The sequence below is a fragment of the Nematostella vectensis genome, chromosome 13 (assembly GCF_932526225.1).
Source record: "Nematostella vectensis chromosome 13, jaNemVect1.1, whole genome shotgun sequence".
Lineage (NCBI taxonomy): Eukaryota > Metazoa > Cnidaria > Anthozoa > Actiniaria > Edwardsiidae > Nematostella > Nematostella vectensis.
The window spans coordinates 8,597,866-8,621,460 of NC_064046.1; the positions used below are offsets into that span (position 1 = coordinate 8,597,866).

The 23,595-nt window shown below is 43.2% G+C and overlaps 3 protein-coding genes across 4 annotated transcripts in view; 1 reads left to right on the top strand and 2 right to left on the bottom strand.

The window, feature by feature from the left end:
* Positions 1-2,898: 2,898 nt before the first annotated feature.
* On the bottom strand, positions 2,899-7,020 carry LOC116602111 (mucin-5AC-like). The gene is made up of 2 exons (XM_048720458.1): positions 5,869-7,020; positions 2,899-5,702 (listed from the first exon to the last, which is right to left on the bottom strand). Exons 1-2 carry the CDS (start codon positions 7,018-7,020, stop codon positions 3,072-3,074), a joined length of 3,783 nt encoding a protein of 1,260 aa, XP_048576415.1. The 3' UTR covers positions 2,899-3,071.
* Positions 7,021-8,702: 1,682 nt separating this feature from the next.
* Positions 8,703-22,240, bottom strand: LOC5518497 (T-cell immunomodulatory protein). 2 transcript variants are annotated; one of them, XM_032363256.2, is made up of 20 exons: positions 22,015-22,240; positions 21,703-21,781; positions 21,019-21,173; positions 20,383-20,440; positions 20,211-20,303; positions 19,435-19,571; positions 19,071-19,132; positions 18,526-18,622; positions 18,259-18,347; positions 17,060-17,159; positions 16,628-16,691; positions 15,977-16,085; positions 15,182-15,238; positions 14,889-15,000; positions 13,685-13,728; positions 13,257-13,338; positions 12,566-12,687; positions 12,013-12,095; positions 10,691-10,808; positions 8,703-10,071 (listed from the first exon to the last, which is right to left on the bottom strand). In XM_032363256.2, the coding sequence occupies exons 1-20, from the start codon at positions 22,178-22,180 to the stop codon at positions 10,012-10,014; spliced, it is 1,887 nt and encodes a 628-aa protein (XP_032219147.1). In that variant the 5' UTR covers positions 22,181-22,240; the 3' UTR covers positions 8,703-10,011. The 2 variants fall into 2 exon arrangements, with proteins under 2 accessions (XP_032219147.1, XP_032219146.1); XM_032363255.2 differs by having other exon boundaries at positions 21,019-21,176.
* Positions 22,241-23,429: 1,189 nt separating this feature from the next.
* The window catches only part of LOC5518518 (kinesin-like protein KIF15), a 49,686-nt gene continuing 49,520 nt past the window's right edge, over positions 23,430-23,595 (top strand). Inside the window, exon 1 of the mRNA XM_048720627.1 lies at positions 23,430-23,569. The gene's annotated coding sequence lies outside the window, so the exon portion shown is untranslated. The remainder of the gene's footprint in view (positions 23,570-23,595) is intronic.

The following is a 23,595-nucleotide window of genomic DNA, read 5'->3' on the forward strand; positions in this document are numbered from 1 at the left end:
AGCCAATCAAGAAAACTTATGCGATAAATGTTTGAGTAACGTTGAGACTTTGTGGAATCAATAAATCTAGAGACGAGACAGTTTCAACGATTATATGCTTCCAGCAAGGGACACGCTACTTAGATATGTACAATTCTATATGACGCGAGTGCTTTATTTGTTTATTGAACGTTGTGAGAGGCAAGAACTGAAGTTTTGCAAATCTCCAATTCGAATGTGCTCGCTGGACATAAGTACTAAGGACTCAGAAATATAGTGCGAGCCTCAGTTTCAGGCGAGCCGTTCGCAAACACCAGCATAATTCTAAGCTCAAACAGAAACAGATTCTTGCTAAACGCATGAAATTAGTTTCAAACCGAATCTTGCGCTGTATATTTGCTTCCTTTGTTTGTCCAGAGGGATATAAGAATTCGAAACTGCACTTTTATCAAGAAGCAGGATAGAAAGTGGGGAGGGGGGGGACTGATAAATGGATAAACAGGTTGCCTAGTGTTTTAGGGAGTCAGCCTAGGGCGCCTGTCAGTTCTTCAGACCTCTGGCCAAATTTTCATCTTTATCGAGACTTCTTGACAGCACGCCCATGTGTATTTTTAGATATCCTTCCTTCTTGAACCTCTCCCCTATTTGATATCAGATCCTTAAAGCCGCATTGTCACTAGTTTACTTTACTTTTCCGACGGAAAACTTAACCAAGACAAGAGAACTATGAGAATCCGTGATATTTAACAGGCCATCCACTCTTAATTCTCAGTCGCATTCTTAAGAAACTTCCAATAGACACACTGCTTTAACAACGCGAGATATTTCTTTGCGTTTTCCGTTAAAAATCATGGGAGATTGTTACGTAATCGACCGGAAGTAAGCTCGTGACATTGCCTCTTTGATTTAGTTTTTGGGAGAGACTCCAACCACCAGCGAAAACCTGCAATTACAGAAGAAAGCCAGAGTGCCCCCTAAGAGGTGAATATCTAACAAAGGGGCGTGGTCTACCAAAAACGGTTACGAACAGCACAGGCGAGGAGACACAGGCCCGTAGCCAGGATTTTGAGCGGGGTGGTTCGTTTTTTCATTTCAGGGGACCAAATTTCCATTAGGGAATCAATACTTCAAATAAATTCAATCTAATATTTAAAATGTTATTAATAGGGTTCTTTTTAATATAGAGACCATAGTCTCGTGATAGAGCTAATAATAATAAAGATAATTATTTTAAAAATATTTTATAGTCTTTTATAAGACATATTGATGTGCACGGTATATCCAGCCAAACGTTATATTTTTTCGGTTAAATCTGAGCGGACCTTCCAGCCGGGTGGGGGGGACATCGGTCTCCCAGAGGACGACTTTAAGACACGATACAACAGCCACACGCACTCCTTCAAACGCGAGAACAAAAGAAACGCAACTGAATTAAGTAAATACATCTGGACACTCAAAGAGAGCGGGGTAGAACATTCTGTCAGCTCGAAAAGAATAGCCCGTGCTACGCCCTACTCAAATAACAGCAAGCAATCAATGTTTACTAGAGAAATATTACATCATATGCATGGCTAGTTAAAGTACGCTCAACAAGAGAAACGTGCTCGCGTCCACGTGCCGTCACGCCTCAAAATTCCTCTTAAGAACCTTGTAAGCTGTTTAAGGTATATGGCCATTCAACCATATATATACATATTTGACCTGACACCCAGTCAAATAGAGAAGATAAAGGAAGAAATATGTGCCGTTTTCTCCCGCAATGGCTTTAAAATCACGATCGAGGCGAACAAGAAGGTGGTCAACTTCCTTGACGTTACGCTTGACCTGAGCAAGGGATCATTCAAGCCATACAGCAAACACCTAGTAACACGCCGTTATACGTCCAAAAAGATAGTTACCACTCGCCCCCCCCCCCCCCCCCCCCCCCCCCCCCCCCCCCCCCCCCCCCCCCCCCCGTCGTACTGAAAAACATCCCGCTCGGCGTGAACAAAAGGCTCAGCGAAACCTCATCGTCGCAGGAATGCTTTGACCAGGCTTCACCTGATTACCAACGCGCCTTGGACGAGAGGTGACTGGGCAAAGGCGACGTTGGAACATTACTTGGTACAATCCACCATTCAACAGCTAAGTGAAAACTAACGTAGGCAGCAAGTTCCTTAGTATTATTAAAAACTGTTTCAGACCAGGGCACCCCTTGGCTAAAATCTTTAACAGAAACACCTTAAAGCTAAGCTATTCTTGCATTCCCAGTCTAGCCGCCAAAATAAGCGCGCATAATAAATCTGCAGTGACAATTGCAGTGACAAATCTAAATGTCCGCTTGACGGCTTGTGCCTAACCAGCAACGTCATCTACCAAGCAACGGTGAAGAGCGCAAAGGGCTATGAATCGCATGTAGGCCTCAATGCTAACGATTTCAAAACACGTTACCGTAATCATATGTCGTCTTTCCAGCATAGCTCAAAACGCAACTCAACTGAGCTAAGTAAATATATCTGGTCCCTTAAGGACAACTTAAGGACAGGCTTTAACTACGACATCTCTTGGATGAATTTAGCTCGCGCCAACCCGTACTCTAATGTAAGCAGACGGTGCAAACGGTGTAATCTTTGCCTTACGGAGGAATATTTTATCATTTGTAAGCCGAACATGGGTTCTCTCAACAAACGTAATGAGCTTGCAACTACATGCCGCCATTCGCGCAAGTTTGTTTTAGGTAACACCTAACCATCCTACAACATGTAAATTAGCCGTATCCATTCAGGCACGTATACCTGATGAGAGCGAGCAAACATGACTCTCTCGAAACAGGCCTGTAGTAAACGTGAAATGAAGTTAGTTCTGAGTTGTCTTTTCTCCCCCTTCACCATCTATCTATATATATATATATATATATATATATATATGTAACTAATGTAACTGATGTAACTGATGTAGTTAATATGAAACTTAAGGCGAGTTATCAGGAGGTCACAGATTAAAAGTTGATGGGTAGTATGTTCAAGATTGACCCTCTATTCATCACTATTTTCATAACTCACTTTGCCACCATCAATGCAATGGTATTGATCTGGGTTGGAGTTGGAGTTGAGTCAAGGTGGTGTGGCCAATGGGTGACGATGTTTGGGGCTGAGTCGAGGTGGTGTGACCAACAGTTGATGATGTTTGTGGCTGAGTTGAGGTGGTGTGGCCAACAGTTGATGATGTTTGGGGCTGAGTTGAGGTGGTGGGGCCAGTAGTTGACGATGTTTGGGGCTTGGTTGAGGTGGTGGGGCCAACAGTTGACGATGTTTGGGGCTGAGTCGAGGTGGTGGGGCCAGTAGTTGACGATGTTTGGGCTGAGTCGAGGTGGTGTGGCCAACAATTGACGATGTTTGGGGCTGAGTCGGGGTGGTGGGGCCAGTAGTTGACGATGTTTGGGGCTGAGTTGAGGTGGTGTGGCCAGTAGTTGACGATGTTTGGGGCTGAGTCGAGGTGGTGGAGCCAGTAGTTGACGATGTTTGGGGTTGAGGTGGTGGGGCCAGTAGTTGAAGATGTTTGGGTTTGAGTCGAGGTGGTGGGGCCAACAGTTGATGATGTTTGGGGCTGAGTTGCGGTGGTGGGGCCAACAGTTGATGATATTTGGGGCTGAGTTGAGGTGGTGGGGCCAACAGTTGATGATGTTTGGGGCTGAGTCGAGGTGGTGGGGCCAGTAGTTGACGATGTTTGGGGCTGAGTCGAGGTGGTGGGGCCAGTAGTTGACGATGTTTGGGCTGAGTCGAGGTGGTGGAGCCAGTAGTTGACGATGTTTGGGGCTGAGTCGAGGTGGTGTGGCCAACAATTGACGATGTTTGGGGCTGAGTTGAGGTGGTGTGGCCAACAGTTGATTGTGTTTTGGGCTGAGTTGAGGTGGTGTGGCCAACGGCTAAAGATGTTTGGGGCTGAGTTGAGGTGGTGGGGCCAACAGTTGATGATGTTTCGGGCTGAGTCAAAGTGGAGGAGCCAGTAGTTGACGATGTTTGGGGCTGAGTTGAGGTGGTGTGGTCAACAGCTGAAGATGTTTGGGGCTGAGTTGAGGTGGTGTGGCCAACAGTTGACGATGTTTGGAGCTGAGTCGAGGTGGTGGGGCCAACAGTTGATGATGTTTGGGGCTGAGTCGGGGTGGTGGGGCCAGTAGTTGACGATGTTTGGGGCTGAGTTGAGGTGGTGTGGCCAGTAGTTGACGATGTTTGGGGCTGAGTCGAGGTGGTGGAGCCAGTAGTTGACGATGTTTGGGGTTGAGGTGGTGGGGCCAACAGTTGATGATATTTGGGGCTGAGTTGAGGTGGTGGGGCCAACAGTTGATGATGTTTGGGGATGAGTCGAGGTGGTGGGGCCAACAGTTGATGATGTTTGGGGCTGAGTTGCGGTGGTGGGGCCAACAGTTGATGATATTTGGGGCTGAGTTGAGGTGGTGGGGCCAACAGTTGATGATGTTTGGGGCTGAGTCGAGGTGGTGGGGCCAGTAGTTGACGATGTTTGGGGCTGAGTCGAGGTGGTGGGGCCAGTAGTTGACGATGTTTGGGCTGAGTCGAGGTGGTGTGGCCAACAATTGACGATGTTTGGGGCTGAGTCGGGGTGGTGGAGCCAGTAGTTGACGATGTTTGGGGTTGAGGTGGTGGGGCCAGTAGTTGACGATGTTTGTGGCTGAGTCGAGGTGGTGGAGCCAGTAGTTGACGATGTTTGGGGTTGAGGTGGTGGGGCCAGTAGTTGAAGATGTTTGGGTTTGAGTCGAGGTGGTGGGGCCAGTAGTTGACGATGTTTGGGGATGAGTCGAGGTGGTGGGGCCAACAGTTGATGATGTTTGGGGCTGAGTTGCGGTGGTGGGGCCAACAGTTGATGATATTTGGGGCTGAGTTGAGGTGGTGGGGCCAACAGTTGATGATGTTTGGGGCTGAGTCGAGGTGGTGGGGCCAGTAGTTGACGATGTTTGGGGCTGAGTCGAGGTGGTGGGGCCAGTAGTTGACGATGTTTGGGCTGAGTCGAGGTGGTGTGGCCAACAATTGACGATGTTTGGGGCTGAGTCGGGGTGGTGGGGCCAGTAGTTGACGATGTTTGGGGCTGAGTTGAGGTGGTGTGGCCAGTAGTTGACGATGTTTGGGGCTGAGTCGAGGTGGTGGAGCCAGTAGTTGACGATGTTTGGGGTTGAGGTGGTGGGGCCAGTAGTTGACGATGTTTGTGGCTGAGTCGAGGTGGTGGAGCCAGTAGTTGACGATGTTTGGGGTTGAGGTGGTGGGGCCAGTAGTTGAAGATGTTTGGGTTTGAGTCGAGGTGGTGGGGCCAGTAGTTGACGATGTTTGGGGATGAGTCGAGGTGGTGGGGCCAACAGTTGATGATGTTTGGGGCTGAGTTGCGGTGGTGGGGCCAACAGTTGATGATATTTGGGGCTGAGTTGAGGTGGTGGGGCCAACAGTTGATGATGTTTGGGGCTGAGTCGAGGTGGTGGGGCCAGTAGTTGACGATGTTTGGGGCTGAGTCGAGGTGGTGAGGCCAGTAGTTGACGATGTTTGGGCTGAGTCGAGGTGGTGGAGCCAGTAGTTGACGATGTTTGGGCTGAGTCGAGGTGGTGGAGCCAGTAGTTGACGATGTTTGGGGCTGAGTCGAGGTGGTGGGGCCAACAGTTGATGATGTTTGGGGCTGAGTTGAGGTGGTGTGGCCAACAGTTGATTATGTTTTGGGCTGAGTTGAGGTGGTGTGGCCAACGGCTAAAGATGTTTGGGGCTGAGTTGAGGTGGTGGGGCACACAGTTGATGATGTTTCGGGCTGAGTCAAAGTGGAGGAGCCAGTAGTTGACGATGTTTGGGGCTGAGTTGAGGTGGTGTGGTCAACAGCTGAAGATGTTTGGGGCTGAGTTGAGGTGGTGTGGCCAACAGTTGACGATGTTTGGGGCTGAGTCGAGGTGGTGTCGCCAACAGTTGATGATGCTTGGGTTTGAGTCGAGGTGGTGGGGCCAACAGTTGATGATGTTTGGGGCTGAGTCGGGGTGGTGGGGCCAACAGTTGATGATGTTTGGGGCTGAGTCGAGGTGGTGGGGCCAGTAGTTGACGATGTTTGGGCTTGTGGAGAGGGGGTAGTGGCCAAGGCAATGGTAGTCCACCCTGAATAGATGTCGATTGAAGTCGAGATCGGAGGAGAGAGCATGCTCAGAGCATGCTCGTCGTCAATAAAATGCCTGCATTCGATTTTGTCGCAAGGGGCGTTGAAAATTGGTGGCGATGTTTGGGGCTGAGTTGAGGTAGTTGGGCCAATGGGTGACGACGTTTGGTGCTGAGTTGAGGTAGTGGGGCCAATGGGTGACGATGTTTGGGGCTTGGTCGAGGTGGTGTGGCCAACAGTTGATGATGTTTGGGGCTGAGTTGAGGTGGTGTGGCAAATAGCTGAAGATGTTTGGTGCTGAGTTGAGGTAGTGGGGCCAATGGGTGACGATGTTTGGGGCTTGGTTGAGGTGGTGTCGCCAACAGTTGATGATGTTTGGGGCTGAGTTGAGGTGGTGTGGCAAATAGCTGAAGATGTTTGGTGCTGAGTTGAGGTAGTGGGGCCAATGGGTGACGATGTTTGGGGCTTGGTCGAGGTGGTGTGGCCAATGGGAGACGATGTTTGGGGCTTGGTTGAGGTGGTGTGGCCAACAGTTGATGATGTTTGGGGCTGAGTTGAGGTGGTGTGGCCAACAGTTGATGATGTTTGGGGCTGAGTTGAGGTAGTGGGGCCAATGGGTGACGATTTTTGGGGCTTGGTCGAGGTGGTGTGGCCAACAGCTGATGATGTATGGGGCTGAGTTGAGGTGGTGTGGCAAATAGCTGAAGATGTTTGGGGCTGAGTTAAGATGGTGGAGCCAACAGTTGTTGTTGTTTGGGGCCGAGTTGAGGTGGTGTGGAAAATTGGTGACGATGTTTGGGGCTGAATTGAAGTGGTGAGGCCAGTAGTTGACGATGTTTGGGCTTGTGGAGAGGGGGTAGTGGCCAAGGCAATGGTAGTCCACCCTGAATAGATGTCGATTGAAGTCGAGATCGGAGGAGCGAGCATGCTCAGAGCATGCTCGTCGTCAATGAAATGCCTGCATTCGATTTTGTCTCAAGGGGCGTTACAGGCTGGAACTTGGTGGTGAGGTTAATAGGCGATGCCACATTCGACACTTCGGACGATGACGTCGATCCGATGTTGAAGATTTGTTGCCATTTTTTTTTAATAAAACGCCTTCCTTCTCCTCAGAAGCGGCCCCAGGCTCGGTACCATGTATATTCTCTCCCCAGACGTAATGGCTAAACTCCTTCATATTAAGGTAGTAGATCCCAGCGTTGTAGTGGCTCTTGGCGCAGAAGCAATACTTTTGAAATAGAGTCGCCCTCATTATTCTCTGCCTCATACGAGCAGAATAAAGTCTCACACCAACCCGTACACATGGCTCGAAGCATAGCACTTTTCACGTCTCCGCATCGAACCAACCGCCCATCCGGCGAAACAAAGCCTGATATGAAGCGAAGATCAGTCATTAGCGTAAAAACTAATAGGATTATTATTGCATAAAATGATGCAGTCCTTCTTGGTTTGTTTTCGCGAAGAGATAGGAACAAAGAGATCTCTTAACGCGCCGATAACTTTTGTCTGGATGACCATGCAGAAAGATAAAAAAGTGATCACTCGATCACTTTTAATAACGCGCCGATAACTTTTGTCTGGATGACCATGCAGAGAGATAAAGAAGTGATCACCTTTAATAACGCGCCGCTAACTTTTGTCTGGATGATCAAGCAGAGGGATAAAAAAGTGATCACCTTTAAAAACGCGCCGATAACTTTTGTCTGGATGATCATGCAGAGAGATAAAAGTGATCACCTTTAATAACGCGCCGCTAACTTTTGTCTGGATGACCATGCAGAGAGATAAAAAAGTGATCACCTTTAATAACGCGCCGCTAACTTTTGTCTGGATGATCATACAGAGAGATAAAAAAGTGATCACCTTTAATAACGCGCCGATAACTTTTGTCTGGATGACCATGCAGAGAGATAAAAAATAAATCACCTTTAATAACGCGCCGATAACTTTTGTCTGGATGACCATGCAGAGAGATCAAAAAAGTGATCACCTTTAATAACGCGCCGATAGCTTTTGTTTGGATGATCATGCAGAGATAAAAAAGTGACCACCTTTAAAAACGTGCCGCTAACTTTTGTCTGGATGACCATGCAGAGAGATAAAAAAGTGATCACCTTTAATAACGCGCCGCTAACTTTTGTCTGGATGATCATGCAGAGAGATAGGAGGAAAGTGCCCTCTTCAGAACGTGCCTCTACCTTTTGTCTGGCTGACCATGTAATGATTTACAGCGATTATAAGCTCCTTTGGGTCGTCGCATGCAGGTAAAAGCGGAAATACTTTCAGAACCGTTCAAAATTAATTTCAACGACAAGACATCTTGTCTCTTACCCTTCTTTTTTTTATTCTGTATTTTCGAATAAGTCGTGGGCGAAGTCTTGGTCTGTAAGTTCGGGCATTACGTATTGCACTTAGATTTTATGGTTCTTCTAATTTATTTAATTTGAAGGTGACCAAAGGTGCATGCAGCTGGTGTGTCTTTTTTCAGGAGAAATAAAGCAACAATATAGAATAAAAAAAACGTCCGTTTTGCCCCCGGCCAGACCTTGGTATTAAGTTACTAGTTACCGAGTCAAAAGTTTTTCTAAAAAAATGTTACCCTCCTTGTAAACGTTTAAAGCGGCTATATTGCTTTATTCCAATCAATCATTGTAATAACAGTGACAGCGAATTATAAAACTACAATAACAAGTGACAAAAGAATAATCATTTACATGCAAACGAAGAATAAACTTAACAAAATTGTTGCGAAAAGAAGAATTAACTCCCACTTTCTTCAACACTACTTTTCAACTTGCAACGTTTACCGCCTTTACTAGAGATGCCCATGGCGTTGGTGCCACCTGAAATGCTTAAAGAGGCAGCGTCATGGTACTGCGCATGTCGGGAGTGATTGTAGGCTTTTAATTGTCGACACAGTTGAACTCTAATCTGTCAATGCCTTGTTAAATTAATATATAATATTTTATTGAAAGCTGTGTTTATTGACAGTTTGTGGTCATTTCCTTCGAATTAAAGTCTCCCACATGTACCAAAGGCTTATAAGTCAAGTCATTAGAAGTCATTAGAATTTGACTGAACTTCATTGGGTCCAGGTCGGAGAGCTATTGCAAATCTCTTACCATGACACTGCCCCTTTAAAAAAGGAATGTCTGTTTTGTAAATTGAGGGTTTTGGCTAGATAACGCGTTCCTTTTTGTCTCTGTGAATACTTTACCCCTGCCACTTCTTCATAGAATGTGTACCGTGCGACATTCAACAGGTTTGCACGTGACTAATGGAAGGTCTACCCTTCCCATCATGCTTTGTATGTTTACTTTGCATGTTTGTTAATAATCTGAGAACGAGGCAGCACCATAACATCAAAAAAACTATGCATTTAATGGCTATTTCACGAAACAATTTACACAATGTTATCCATACCTATCAAAATACTTCAAATATATCTGATACACGGTAAATTTACAGTGGATACTACGAGGAAAAATATTAAATGTAGAATCTATTATATCTAAATTGTTCTCCCTAGTTTAAATAAGATTTTAAATAATACCTCTCCATTTCTAGAAGCAAGCCTTAAGGTAAGGCAGCTAAAAAAAATACATATCCTGAGGTAGAGAAATGCGACGCTCGCAAAGATTCTTTGGATCCTGAGGAAGTCGCATTTGCAGCCAACGTAGAATATCGCACTGAAACCTACCTACAGACTGCCTGCACCCGCAAGCAACAAGGGGGAGGGTGCATGACGTCACGGTAATCTGAGACTGCCTCTACCCTCCTGAAGTTGGAGCGACACTAGTGCCGAAAGTCAGAAGAATCCAATGGCAACGGGGGGGATCAACATGACGTCACAAGTTCAAGAGGCGCCACACGTGGGTGGAAAGCGCCAAATAAGGATGCGTCACGTGGTGCGCCGGTTTACATGGCATCGAAATGGAATTTGTGCGCGTCTTGTCGTTTCTCTTTCTGGTCAGCTCTCTGATGGAGGCAACATAAAGCGATACATTATAATCAATCCCTGCTATTTGTCCGGGCCCTGACCTTACCCCGCGCGCAATAGCCAATTAGGATACGAGAGCATTAATACAAAGATTTTAGTTGGCCAATCAGGAAGCAAGATCATTTACACAAAGATCTGAGTTGGCCAATCAGGATGCAAGAACATTCATACAAAGGTCTGAGTTAGCCAATCAGGATGAGAGAGCATTTATACAAAGATCTGAGTTGGCCAATCAGGATGCAAGAACATTCATACAAACATCTGAGTTGGCCAATCAGGATGCAAGAACATTCATACAAACATCTCCATACTCTGAAGCACAGTGAAGTATTTTTTCCTCGATGAGTAAAATTAATGTGAATCAGATAGTGCTTTTCTCGCATCCTTTCTGGTTGTCTGTCTGTGTGTTCTGTGTTATAGGTGCGTGATTAAGAGCCCTCTTTATGTGAGTATGTTGATCTAGGTGTTGTTCTGTGTGTAATAAGTTGCTCTGTGCAAATGATGAGTTTCTCTGATGTGTAATCAGTTATTCTGTGTGTGATCAGTTATTACATGAGTGTGTGATCAGTTGTCCTGAAAAGAAAAAGTGGAACATACTTTTTCCTTGAGGTGGAGGGCAAGGATGATGAGGCCGATGAAGGCGCAGATGCCGAGCAACGAGAGACCAGTCAGAAGGAGGAGCTTACTAGGCGTGACGAGGAGCATGGACTTCCACCTGAAAACACAGAACAACCGTGACACATTCAAAACGACTCAACACACGCGGAATAAATCCGCGCGCACGAAGAACAACTTATCAAACACAAGGAACAACTCATCGCACACAAGGAACAAATCATCGCACACACGGAACAAATAAGGACCATCTCATCACACACACACACACACACACACACACACACAGAACAACTCCTCGCACACAAGGAACATCTCATCGCACACAAGGAATAACTCGTCGCACACAAGAAACAACTCATCGCACACCAGGAACAACTCATCGCACACACAGAACAACTCATCGCACACAAGGAACAACTTGTCGCACACAAGGAACAACTCATCGCACACACGGAACAACTCATCACACACAGAACAACTCATCGCACACAAGGAACAAGTGGTCGCACACAAGGAACAACTCATCACACACAGAACAACTCATCGCACACAAGAAACAACTGGTCGCACACAAGGAACAACTCATCGCACATACGGAACAACTCATCACACACACGGAAGAACTCATCACACACAGAACAACTCATCGCACACAAGGAACAACTGGTCGCACACAAGGAACAACTCATCGCACACAAGGAACAACTCGTCGCACGGAACAACACATCGCACACACGGAACAACTCATCACACACAGAACAACTCATCGCACACACGAACAACTGGTCGCACACAAGGAACAACTCATCGCACACAAGGAACAACTCGTCGCACGGAACAACACATCGCACACACGGAACAACTCATCACACACAGAACAACTCATCGCATACAAGAAACAACTGGTCGCACACAAGAACAACTCATCGCACACAAGGAACAACTCGTCGCACGGAACAACACATCGCACACACGGAACAACTCATCGCACACACGGAACAACTCATCGCACACACTGAACAAGTCATCACACAAACAGAACACCTCATCGCACACACGGAAAAACTCATCGCACACAAGGAACAACTCTTCTCACACAAGGAACAACACCTTGCACACACGGAACAACTCATCGCACACAGAGCAACTAAACGAACACACTGAACAACTCATCACACACACAGAACACCTCATCGCACACACGGAACAACTCATCGCACACAAAGAACAACTCATATTGTTTAGACCACTCTTTTTCTATTTTCGGGGAGGTCGCTTGAAAAAGCCTCCAGTGCACTCACTTGTTTGGCTGGTTGGGAGGGTACGGGATGACAATCATTTGAGAGTTCGGGATGATTGATGGCCAGGAATGAGTCCTCATTGGCTAAAAAAATCAAATGGTCCAAGTGAAGAATTCTTTGCTAAAAAAGCTAACATCGCACTTTATCAATGTGAGTTTAGAAACATAATCTATAACTGTGTAAAACAAGTATGCTGATACTATCCAATACGTACAGAGTTCAGTAAGTATGCTCATATTATACTCATTAAACAGCTACATATATGCGCGCTCTCATTGGTTGATTAGCGGGCAGAACAAACCTACACGCGCTTTTATTAGTTGATTAGTGAGCAGTGCGAAGCTACGCACGCTCTTATTGGTTGATCAGAGGGCAGTGTTCTCCTTTCTTTACTCTTTACGAGAACTTATGAAACCTCGAATTCTGCCATCTTTTTATGGCCTGCAAGCAGAATTTGTAGGGTCCATAAGTTCCCGCAAGGCCCCAAAATAGATACAGTATATATCTTCTCCCGCATGTACAGAAAACCAACCAGTTTATCCTGAGAACTTACCGAGTTCTTAGCTCTCGGCATGCCGATCGTCAACTTGTCTACAAAGTTTGGAGTCTGCCCAAGTCCGAACACAGTATAAGGACACTGTAGCGCAAAGTAGGCAGACTGAGATAGCTGGGCCGCTAGAAGAGATACGGACAAGTTGGATGAGAAGGTCTCCAGGGTGGAACAGCTGCGTACAGGGTGAGAGGTGACTACAGGGTGAGGGGGAGGGGTGAGTACAGGGTGAGGGGAGGGCTGGGAGGGGTGAGTACAGGGTGAGGGGGAGGGATGGGAGAGGTGAGTACAGGGTGAGGGTGAGGACTGAGAGGGGTGAGTACACAGGATAAGGGAGAGGGATAGGAGAGGTGAGTACAGGGTAAGGGCTGGAAGGGTGATAAAGGTGAGTACAAGGTGAGGGGGAGGGCTGTGAGAGGTTAGAACAGGAGGAGGGCTGGGAGGGGTGAGTACAGGGGGGGAAGGGTGGGAAAGGTGAGTACCAGGAGAGGGGTGAAATAGATAAGTACAGTAAGATATCTATGCTTTTTTCGGCCTTCAAACTTCACATAGAACATCTGCTCACACGCACACAGCATATTTCTTGCAAATAAACAATTGCATTTTAAATTGTAAACAATAACTCAGGGGTGGTTGATTCTTTAAGGATGCTGTTGGTGTGGAAACAGCTGGTCCCTGGCATACTATCACTTACCACTCCCTTGCTTTGTCTGGCCGTTGGTATCAGTCGTGGTGTAGGCAATAAATGGACCGGCCTGGTTAACGCCATAGGGAAGCTTGAAACATAATGATGGCATTTCAGATGAATGTATGATTATGGCATTTCAGATGAATGTATGATTATGGCTTAATATGCCTTAGCTAGTCCAGGCAAAGCTAGTCCAGAGACGGGGTCCGAGAGGTCCGGACGCCACCCTGATCATGTGTTGTGATGACTCCAACTGACTCCTTTGTTGAAGAAGACTGTTAATTTAATGTTTGTATTTGGAAACAAAAAATGTTTGTAGATGGCTTTAGTGACCTATTTCCAGAGCTAAGGATGCCTATTTTAATTTGATTGATCTGTGGTCAGTGAATTACTACTCTGGACCCCACCCTGCCTTTTTCCTAGACACGCCCTACCTTGTCTTCATCTGAGCAAGAGGCTGTGAGTTCACCTCCGAGAACTGGAATAATTAAGGGTACCACAAGGTCAGGATACAGCTTAACCAATATCACAATAATTCAAATGATCATCGTCAGAGTTAACTACATAGGTCAAGATAGGCTTTACCAATATCATTTATCCAACAATAAAACAATCATTGGACTGAGATTGGACCAAAAAATTTACAAAAGTTGCGTTAGCCAACCAAATACCACCCAACTCTCACCATTAAATCAATCAACCAACAATAGAACTGATTGACCGATAGACCAGTCCATAAATCAATTGAAAGGACTGGCTGATCAGACAACCAACAAGTCATCATGCCAGTGATGGAACAATCAATCAATTCATCAGTTAAACTCAAGTGAAGTGAGTGGGCAATGATGAGATGTGCAGCCTTAGGTCAGATGATGATACCAGACTAGGCATCATAGGCAATATCCTTGGCATCGACAGGAGCAAAAAATGGCAAAGTTCATATTGTAAGGTCGTGTTAGCTTATATTTGCTTGATTTTTTGCATAAGGTGTTCCTTGTGTAATATGAAACAAAATAAGCTTTAGTATTTTTTGGTAGATAATCCGTTTTTGAGATATTGCAAATGGTAAAACTCTTGATTTTTCTGAAATTGCTCAAATTGGGCAAAATTGCCACTTTTTTCACGATTTATGGCAACTTTGCTCAATCATATCTCAAGAAGGGATCATCTACAAAAAAGTACTAAAGCTTATTTTGTTTTATAATATGCAAGGAGCATCTAGGCAAAATATGAACAAAATGTAAGCTGACACAACCTTGCAATCTTAATTTTGCCATTTTTTGCTCCTGTCCTTGGCATCACAAGTATGGACACTGCATAGCACAATGCTTGGCTCTGGTGGTAAGAACACGAGAAAATAGTGCCTGGTTCAAGCCCAATTCACTCAAAAAGGAGCCTTGATGTTGATGACAAGAGTTGGAAGAGGTGACCAGGAAAACATGACAACATGACAGCCTGACTTGGTAGTGGATCAATGTGCATGGAAAAGAGGATTGTGGGGCGATGTACAGTCAAACCTGCTCAGCATGAAAGCATTGTGAAATTTACCAATAAGGGGAAACTTACCAATAAGGGGAAACTTACCAATAAGGGGAAACTTACCAATAAGGGGAGACTTACCAATAAGGGGAAACTTACCAATAATCTTTAGGAAGGAGGCATCAAGGAAGATGTCATTCCGGATGGCGTGAAGGTGGTATTTGCCAGGAGTCTTGCCATCTTCTGTCACTATCATGAAATCTGTGATACCCTGCCAAATAAATACCAAATAAAGTTTACATCATTGAAGATACTAATAATAAGTTCAATAGAAGTACTGTAGTCAGGGCAACAAAGGTTTATAGAGTAACAATTTCAAAAGAAAAACAAATTACGCTAAAGACCAAATGCATGGGAACATAAAGCTCAAAAAAAGCATTTTCTCAACTCACATTTTCAAACAGATCAACAAATGTGGCTAAAACAGATCTCTCCATCAAAGACCAAACCTACAAAAACATAGAAATTCTCAATATAATAAATGTTGAAGATACTTTATCATGGTATTTCACACTGGCTTTTGTATGCCAAATATCAGAAGTGGAACCAAGGGTTTCAAAATATGGGGCCAAAGTAATGATTTCAAGGAAGGCAGGCTAAAAAATAAAATTATGTGTATTTCTTTTCTTCGCATTTTTTAGCAAAATCTCTGTCACCCCTAGATCCACCCATGATAATGATGTTTACCAATATTATGGCAATGATGCTGGTGATGTGATAATGATAGTGATGATGATAATAATAATGATGATGATGATGATGATGATGATGATAATAATAATAGTTATGATGAAGGTGATAATGATGATGATAATGATGGTAATAATAATGATGATGATGATGATGATGATGATGATGATGATAATAATAATAATGGTGCTGATGATGATGTTGATTATAATGATGATTATAATGGTTATGATAATGGCGATGATATTAATGGTGATGATTATCGTGATGATAATAACTGTGAAATTGGTGATAATAATGTTGTTAATAATAATGGTGATTATGATGGTGATGCTAGTAATTATGATGGTGATGATGATGGCTGGTAGGTATCCCACAATGGTAAGAGCAAAAATGTGGAAGACAATGATTAAGACAGTGACAGCAAAACTATGATGGCAACATTGATAATTGCCAGAATAACAATATGTTGACAATCATTTATTTATCATATCAACCTTCCACTGTATATTGAATGTCCGCCCCTCAGCACATGCCTTCCCGTTGTCACGGTCTGGACAAGGGACATTCTCCAACAGGACAGGAATTTGTCTGATTGATTTTTTTCTAGAGAGAACAACAGGATACACGCTAGACAAAGTGAGCATGCCTTAATGTTAGTTTTAAACTCTTTGTTCTGAGGACTACCTACTCTTCACATACTACACTTTACATTAGTATGTTAGTACCGAAATTACTTCAATAAGCGCTGGGATATTTTATTTAACATTATTAATGTCCCAGGCGTTTATTCAGGGGAGGTACTGTTGGGTAAGCACTTTTCAGAACCCCTATTATTTCTAGATAGACGGTACTACAACATGCTGGGGGTATAAATCCTCCCAGAATCATAACAAAGCTTTTAATGTTAAAATGTTGCTGGTTGTAATGTTTTGGCAGGTAGTACGTCAGATTTTGCTATTCGCTTATAACAGCCCTCTTGTTATCTATAGAGTCTATAACTGCAACACTTATTCACTTATTCAGAGGAGGTGCTTCTTTATATTTTTCCACTTAGACAAGGCACTTATCAGAGAAGTTGCTTATTCGAGCAGTTACAGTAACTCCATAAAAGGAGAGAAGTGAGATGTTTATAACATAGAACTTACTGGTCAGACATGACAACATTGACAATCATGAGCACATCAGGGTAGCCATCCATGTTGTAGTCACCTAAAATTTAAATTCCATTCCAGCATAATCTATGATAATTTGATGTTGACTACCTCACATGACATGATGATTATATATTTTTATGCTCTTTAACACTTGATTATATGACACATGACATGATAGTAGTCATGTTCAAGTGAGTTTTACTCTAACAGCTTAGGTGCATATGTAGGGTGTCCAAAAGGTGCACATGCACCACCCTAAACCTCCAGAAACCTGGTAATTTCTTATTGAAGGGTAGTGAGGGTAGTCAAGTTTTTTTCCATCTAGATGACAATGAACCCTGGGTTGCAACATATATCCACCCATCCAAGAGAAAGCAAATAACTGGAAAAATAAAACATTATGTTTAAAGGTCACTGGCTAACCTGTTCTGAGCACCATCAAAGGTATGTCTGGCCGGCTTAGATTACTTGAAGGACTGATAAACTCCCAGATATCTTTGTCATTAGAAAGGATTTTGGCCCACTGAAAAAAAAAAGCATGTAAACAATTACTCCATTTGCATCACAACTATAAAATAATTCAATTTACATTAAACAGTAATTGTAAACAACAAAGGCTGGTTCTCACGAGGATTCAAACACTTTGCACATAGTGTAGTTTTCCAACGGTCAATGGAATGCGACAGTACAAGCAAGAGAATACAGATGCTTGAATTTTTTATTGTCGGGACTCCGATGTCACTCCATCATTGGTTCACTAATCCGTAAACTTTTTATGGCCTTTCTGTGTTTTTACAACAAAGCAATCTTTAGGTCATCCTGTAAACTTCTTGTGTTTAACTTCAGGGTAAAGCTTATTACTATAGAAAGGGCTTTTATTTTATTTGGCATCGACCTGTGACTGCTACAGTCATTTGTTAGTATAGCCGTAAAATATATATAAGCTAGTATTTTCAGAAAAGTCTTCCATGTGGGTTGAGCGTGTGCGTGCGCCTTCGTCACGAATGTCAATCGATCTTCTATGGTTCAGTCCAATTCAAGTTGTTATTTTGCAAACAAAACAAGCAAAATGCTAGCAAAGCTTTTAATTCTCTTTGTTTTAGTACTTGTCGATTCGCGTCGGGTTTTTGCGTTGTTTGTTTAAATTTGTGCTGAAAGAGCAGCTAGGAAAACTGCATCTTTTATGTATGAGAAACATAAGGTAAAGGATCTGTTAGCTAGATCTCGGTCTATGACTGCAGGGCCCCGGGTTTGATTTCCACTGAGGGAGCTATTTATTTTATTTTTTTTTACTTTTTATTTTACTTTTCATGATATATAAATTAAATTAATTTTAATTAAAATTATACTGTTCTTGGTATGTTATGACATCAAAAAGAAAAAGGCATGAGGACATTGTTTATGTACTCTCAGCATCTTTGATGTGTTCAAGCCTTGTTCAGTATCCTGTACATCTTTTATGCACACAAGAAAATAACTAGGAAAATACATTTGCATTCACGAGTTGGCTCACAGATTCTCACTTGGGTTTGTGCGTGCATCCTAGTTAGGTCCAACCTCAACCAAGGAGCGATCTGATTGACATCCTATTAATAATACAGCATATAAATAGCAATGTGCACCTTGCTTTTTGAATACAAATAAATGTGGCTCTTCTTGCAGCTTGCATCCATACAGACAGGTACCAACATATCAATGCTTCCATCTGCGTCTGGAAAACAAAACAATCTTCTCAAACCCCAATATACAGAACCTGCAGTACTACTTCAGAATGAAGAGTTCTCTGTCTCCTATCAGTAAATAACATGTCTATGAATAGCCACCTGTTAAATATAAATGCTTTTTGGTAACTATGCCATGCTTGACTGACAGCTAGTGTATGTACGTACCAATGTCAGCAAATGATGACTGCCCAACGTGATGGACAGATGTCTTGATGTCATTAGGAAGTTCCACACTTTGATGATTGAGCACCAAAACCCCCTCCTGGAATTAGAAATAAGGGTAAAAAAACATCACTTCTCGCTATCCTGCTTCCACGAGAAGAGAGTGAAGAGAAGAGGGGAAACACCAAGAGGTAGCTGAACCCTAGAACCCCTCGTCCTCCCCTTATACATATAACCGACATACTAAGGTCAAACAGCTAAGTTGAATTCACTGATCATTGCTTCCTAACAACATCAAGGCTGTCCCCTGTCTGATCTTGTGGATTCTTGACCGGTATTCCAAGAGGTCCAGGAAACTACTGTAACTTTCCCTGGCTCAATCCCTAGGGACACAGGGATCCCATGGAAGGATCTGCCATGGCAGACCGCAAGTATGGAGAGAGATTGTGCGGGCCATCTTGGCAGAGCCTGATAACTGAACACTGACGGAGATGAAGGTAGACAGGGCAGAACCAAAACAGAGCCATTAGTTGCACACATAAACATACCTTATCTTCCCAAATCTCAAATTTATACTCTTTATTTTGTCTCTGTGATGTGACTACAAGATCTAAAACAAACCAAATGTTATAAAATGGTGAAAATCTTAAAAAAAAACATTTAAACAGGATACTGAATTATCTGAAAATACATTACAGTGGTCAAGTTATGGGAATCAACACAGAAAGCTGAAATGCTCTGACCACGGAGCGCAGCTCCACGGACCACAAACCACCTCCAGTGACAGTGTTTACTAACAATACACACGAAGGCATGTGATTTGGAACCTCGTTTGGTTGTGCCTTTCACACCAGGGTATAGCATTTGTAACGGTAGTATAAAAGGCAGCAATGACTGCCAAATGGCACCTACCTGCAACCATGTCGCCACTAAGATCCAGGAAGGCATTTGAGTGAGGGGATCTGATGGGGTCAAGTGTGAGAGGGCGGGGCTGCTCTGAAGAGGTATCATTTGCTGTCTGCTCTACTTCATAGAACTTACGGTTCCTTCTGCAAACAGTACAGCATCAGCGTTAGGCGGGCATGTAGTCTGGATCCGCTGAGGGGGTGGGGGATGCAGGTGCAGAAAACACTTATATTTTACTATTTATCAATAAAAAAACGTTTTTGTGGGTGAGGGGGTGGGGGATGCAGGTGCAGAAAACACTTATATTTTACTATTCTTCAATAAAAAAACGTTTTTGTGGGTGAGGGGGTGGGGGATGCAGGTGCAGAAAACACTTATATTTTACTATTCATCAATAAAAAAAACGTTTTTGTGGGTGAGGGGGTGGGGGATGCAGGTGCAGAAAACACTTATATTTTACTATTCATCAATAAAAAAACGTTTTTGTGGGTGAGGGGGTGGGGGATGCAGGTGCAGAAAACACCTATATTTTACTATTCATCAATAAAAAAATGTTTTTGTGGGTGAGGGGGTGGGGGATGCAGGTGCACAAAACACTTATATTTTACTATTCTTCAATAAAAAAAAAACGTTTTTGTGGGTGAGGGGGGGGGGGTGGACAAAAACATGTGTAAATGTTGTGTAAATGCAAAGTTAATTATTATTACCTGTTTAAATAGTTGTGTAAATGCAAAGTTAATTTGTTAAAATTGAATTTGGTTCTTGTGTATAGTGTTTTTTACCCTTCAGATATCCAGTAATTTCTGATTTGAATAGACTGATTAACAGCATCATATTTTGTGCCAAACAAATCAGGAACAAAGTCACCATTTACACTGCAATAAACGAAAAACACACACAAATCAATGGCAATCTTTTATGCAATACACAAACTCTATGAGCTTATGTACTCACTCTAAAACAGTTGGCTGGTCTGCAAATTGCTCCCCAATTACTGATTCATTGGTGGAAACTGAAAATAGGGAATGGAAAGGATTATTTGTGGCCTCACTGCTATTATAACAAATGGTAATAAGTGTGTAAGTAGAAAGACTACAGGCAAGCTGTAGAAAAACTAGATGGTCTGCGAAGGCGTGGTGTAGACAAGGTGTGAATCAACACAAGGTTGAAAAGGTATGTTAAACGCCTCTGTGAAACAAAGTAGTTGCGCTGACGTTTCAAACCTTAGCCCTTCTGGTAAAACGTGTGTGTTGTATACTTTTTGGTTTGAGTTTCACAATAATCACTGTACTGTCCCAACAGATCAATACCGGATTGAAATGGATTAAACCTGTGTTACAGATGCATTTGGACACAATCTTTAATGCCATCCAAATCCACATTACCAGGTATCCCAAATGACAACATAAGGGGCCGACCATTCGACTTTTGAGGAGATGGCTGGGCCTTTTTGGGTGCGCAAGAATTTTTTTACCGATGCAGGATATTTTTTTTGTCAGGTTGTGTAGGATATTTTTTTCAAAACAGCCCCCCCCCCCCTCAAAAGTCAAATGGTCGGCCACTAAGACACAACAGTGTTTGCCTACTTACACTGGCTAAACTTGTCTTGGTTTCCCCAAAACACGTACACCTTCTTTGGCTGAGAATGCAGATGTGACGGCTCTTTTGGTTCTATTGTTATCACCACGTCCATACACCCATCCTCATCATAGTCACCGGGAGCAGCATTCACTATCCTTTCAGATCTACTGTGAATAAACCAACAGGGACGGAAATATAGTGGAAATCAAATAGCATTGGAAAAAACGCATAAACTGAAATCTAGTATAAAGATATCTCTTTCTCAAAGGGGACAAAGCTTGTTGTTGAAACTAAAATGTATGAGAACGATAAATAATAGTAACAATGATGGTGAAAACAATAGTGACACCCATTAGATGATGGTGATTATACTGATGATGATGATTATATGATATGATGAAATAGGAATTGCCCGTAAATTATTAGGGCCATATGTTAGAAAACTATTTATTCTGTTAATATGCTACCCTTGATAAACAAGGATTTTTGTATTATTGTATTATAATGACGACAATGATTATGATATTAAAAATGAAGCAACTTCAGAATACTCTGTCACAATTGTTCTATAAAAGAACTTCACACCTCATTATTTTCAAAGAACGAAGCATTTATACAATGCAACCAAATTATGCGGCATATTCTGAAGTTTAGCTCTTGAGAATCCCTGATTGACCAACTTTGCAAACCTACTTGCTAAGGTGGATATTTGCTTTCGACTTTCTGAACTTCTGTTGTGACCCTTGCCACAGGAATATTTCTAGGCTGCTCCCTGGGAAATAAGAAATAAATGGATCAGAAATGATAAGTAGAAGAGATTTCGTTTCAATTTGCATTTGCAAATAGAAATAATTTTATTACAATATCTTAGCTAAAACTGCACTTTAAGGATTGACATGCTTACAAACGTCTATTTAGCAATTCAATGTTCTAAATATCGTATCAAAATAAATAAAAAACTATACAATAATGTAAAAGAACTGTGTGTAGCTGATTTCAGCCTACCTCCATTTGTAATAACGAAGAAGTCATTCTGTTTGTCTCCGTCGAAATCCCCAAAAGCTGCTAGAATCCCATCAATCCCTGCAATACCTATTTTATCTGTCACGTCAATGAACGAGCATTGGACGTAATAAATAAAGAGAAAACAAGAAAGGAAAGGAAAAAGCATTTCATCCTATCCTAAGCTTTTCAACACGACACAAAATATGGAAATCATAGGCGCGGGTCAGCGGATGAGCTACACCAGTACTGTACTTTATGAATTCCTAATCGAACACTCTCCACTCCAGAAAGGCGAAAGTAAATGGTAGAAAAGCGTAAAAAAATATATCAAAGATGGTTAGCCTACTATTTTAAAGCTAAATAATATGTATAGCGCGTTAGTTAATACGTAGCAATAAGGGAAATCCATGTACACCTCGTGAACGGGCGAACACTACCGATTACCATATGCGAAATGTTTCCTTTAAATTTACGATAGCGAGTATTAATTTTGGAGGACCTCTTTGGATAAACTCTATTTCTAGCTGGGTTGGGCGCAGCGGGGTAGCTAGAGTTGGCAAGGAGTTAGGGGTAGGTACAGGGCGTGACCGGGTAAGGACACAGGGACTGCATATCCTTTTAACTACCAGGAAACGGTCACACTTTAAACTTTTTGCAATTCTACCTGTACACTCCCAGCCCACCCCTCTTAGCAGTCAAATTTATTATTATCTTTTTAACTATAATTACATATTAGACGTTATGTATGTCCTGTCATCTATAAGGGATGGAGGAGTGAGGGGGGGGGGGGGGGGTTGGGGGTGGAGGGGTGGGGTGGGGGTACTGACAGGCATTCTGGGAGACCAAAGAGTCGTGAGGTTGCGATATGGGATCGTGAGTGGATAAGTAGGGGGATGGGGGGTGGTGGGGGTGGGGGTGGGGGGTTGGGGAGCGAGCGAGGGCTGGTGGTCAACACCCTGGTTCCACATAGGCCTAAACAACACAATTGAAATAAAATATATTTCGTGGACCAGCCTGTATATATACTGACTGGTGGTATGTTGCAAGTGAAGCGCAACCCCCCCTCCGCCAAACTTGTTTTGCCTCGTTCTCGTGCCTGTGACCTCGACGCCCTGGGCTTCCGAGAATGCGCAACCATACACGCATTTTGTTTTAATTTACTGTTCGTGAACAAGGGGAGACGCGCCGCGCTGTCCTCAAAAGTAAAGACTCCCCTCTATATATGTTTTCTTCAATTAAAAACTAAGTATTGATTATTATGTCAAAAATCAACAGATTAATTTGGCAGAGTTGATTCTTTCTCCGTTACTATGGTGATTTACCAGCCCCGAGAAGCCTCGCGACACTTGAGAAGACACAGGTGTTTTTGTTCAGCGATCAGCCAATCAGAGCGCTTATTATGACCGCCATAACATATTATGCATAAACCGACAGAAACTGTAGCTACTCTCGCTAACATGTGGCCAAAATAATACAAAGAAGCGGGATTTATAAAAACAGTTCCATCCCACGCACTCCTTGGGCGATTCACTTCTATTTAATTTGAAAAGAAAAGGTAAGAATATCCGCTTTAGATAGAGT

Excerpts from the sequence above, each read along its gene's own strand:
- LOC116602111 (XM_048720458.1), bottom strand. The coding sequence starts at position 7,020 with ATGCTCGCTCCTCCGATCTCGACTTCAATCGACATCTATTCAGGGTGG. Across the intron at positions 5,703-5,868 it reads AGCCCCAAACATCGTCAACT|CCGTTGGCCACACCACCTCA; the intron begins GTTGGCCACACC and ends AAACATCTTTAG.
- LOC5518497 (XM_032363255.2), bottom strand. The coding sequence starts at position 22,180 with ATGCTTTTTCCTTTCCTTTCTTGTTTTCTCTTTATTTATTACGTCCAA. Across the intron at positions 21,782-22,014 it reads CTTCGTTATTACAAATGGAG|GGAGCAGCCTAGAAATATTC; the intron begins GTAGGCTGAAAT and ends CTTATTTCCCAG. Across the intron at positions 20,304-20,382 it reads GACCAGCCAACTGTTTTAGA|TGTAAATGGTGACTTTGTTC; the intron begins GTGAGTACATAA and ends CGTTTATTGCAG.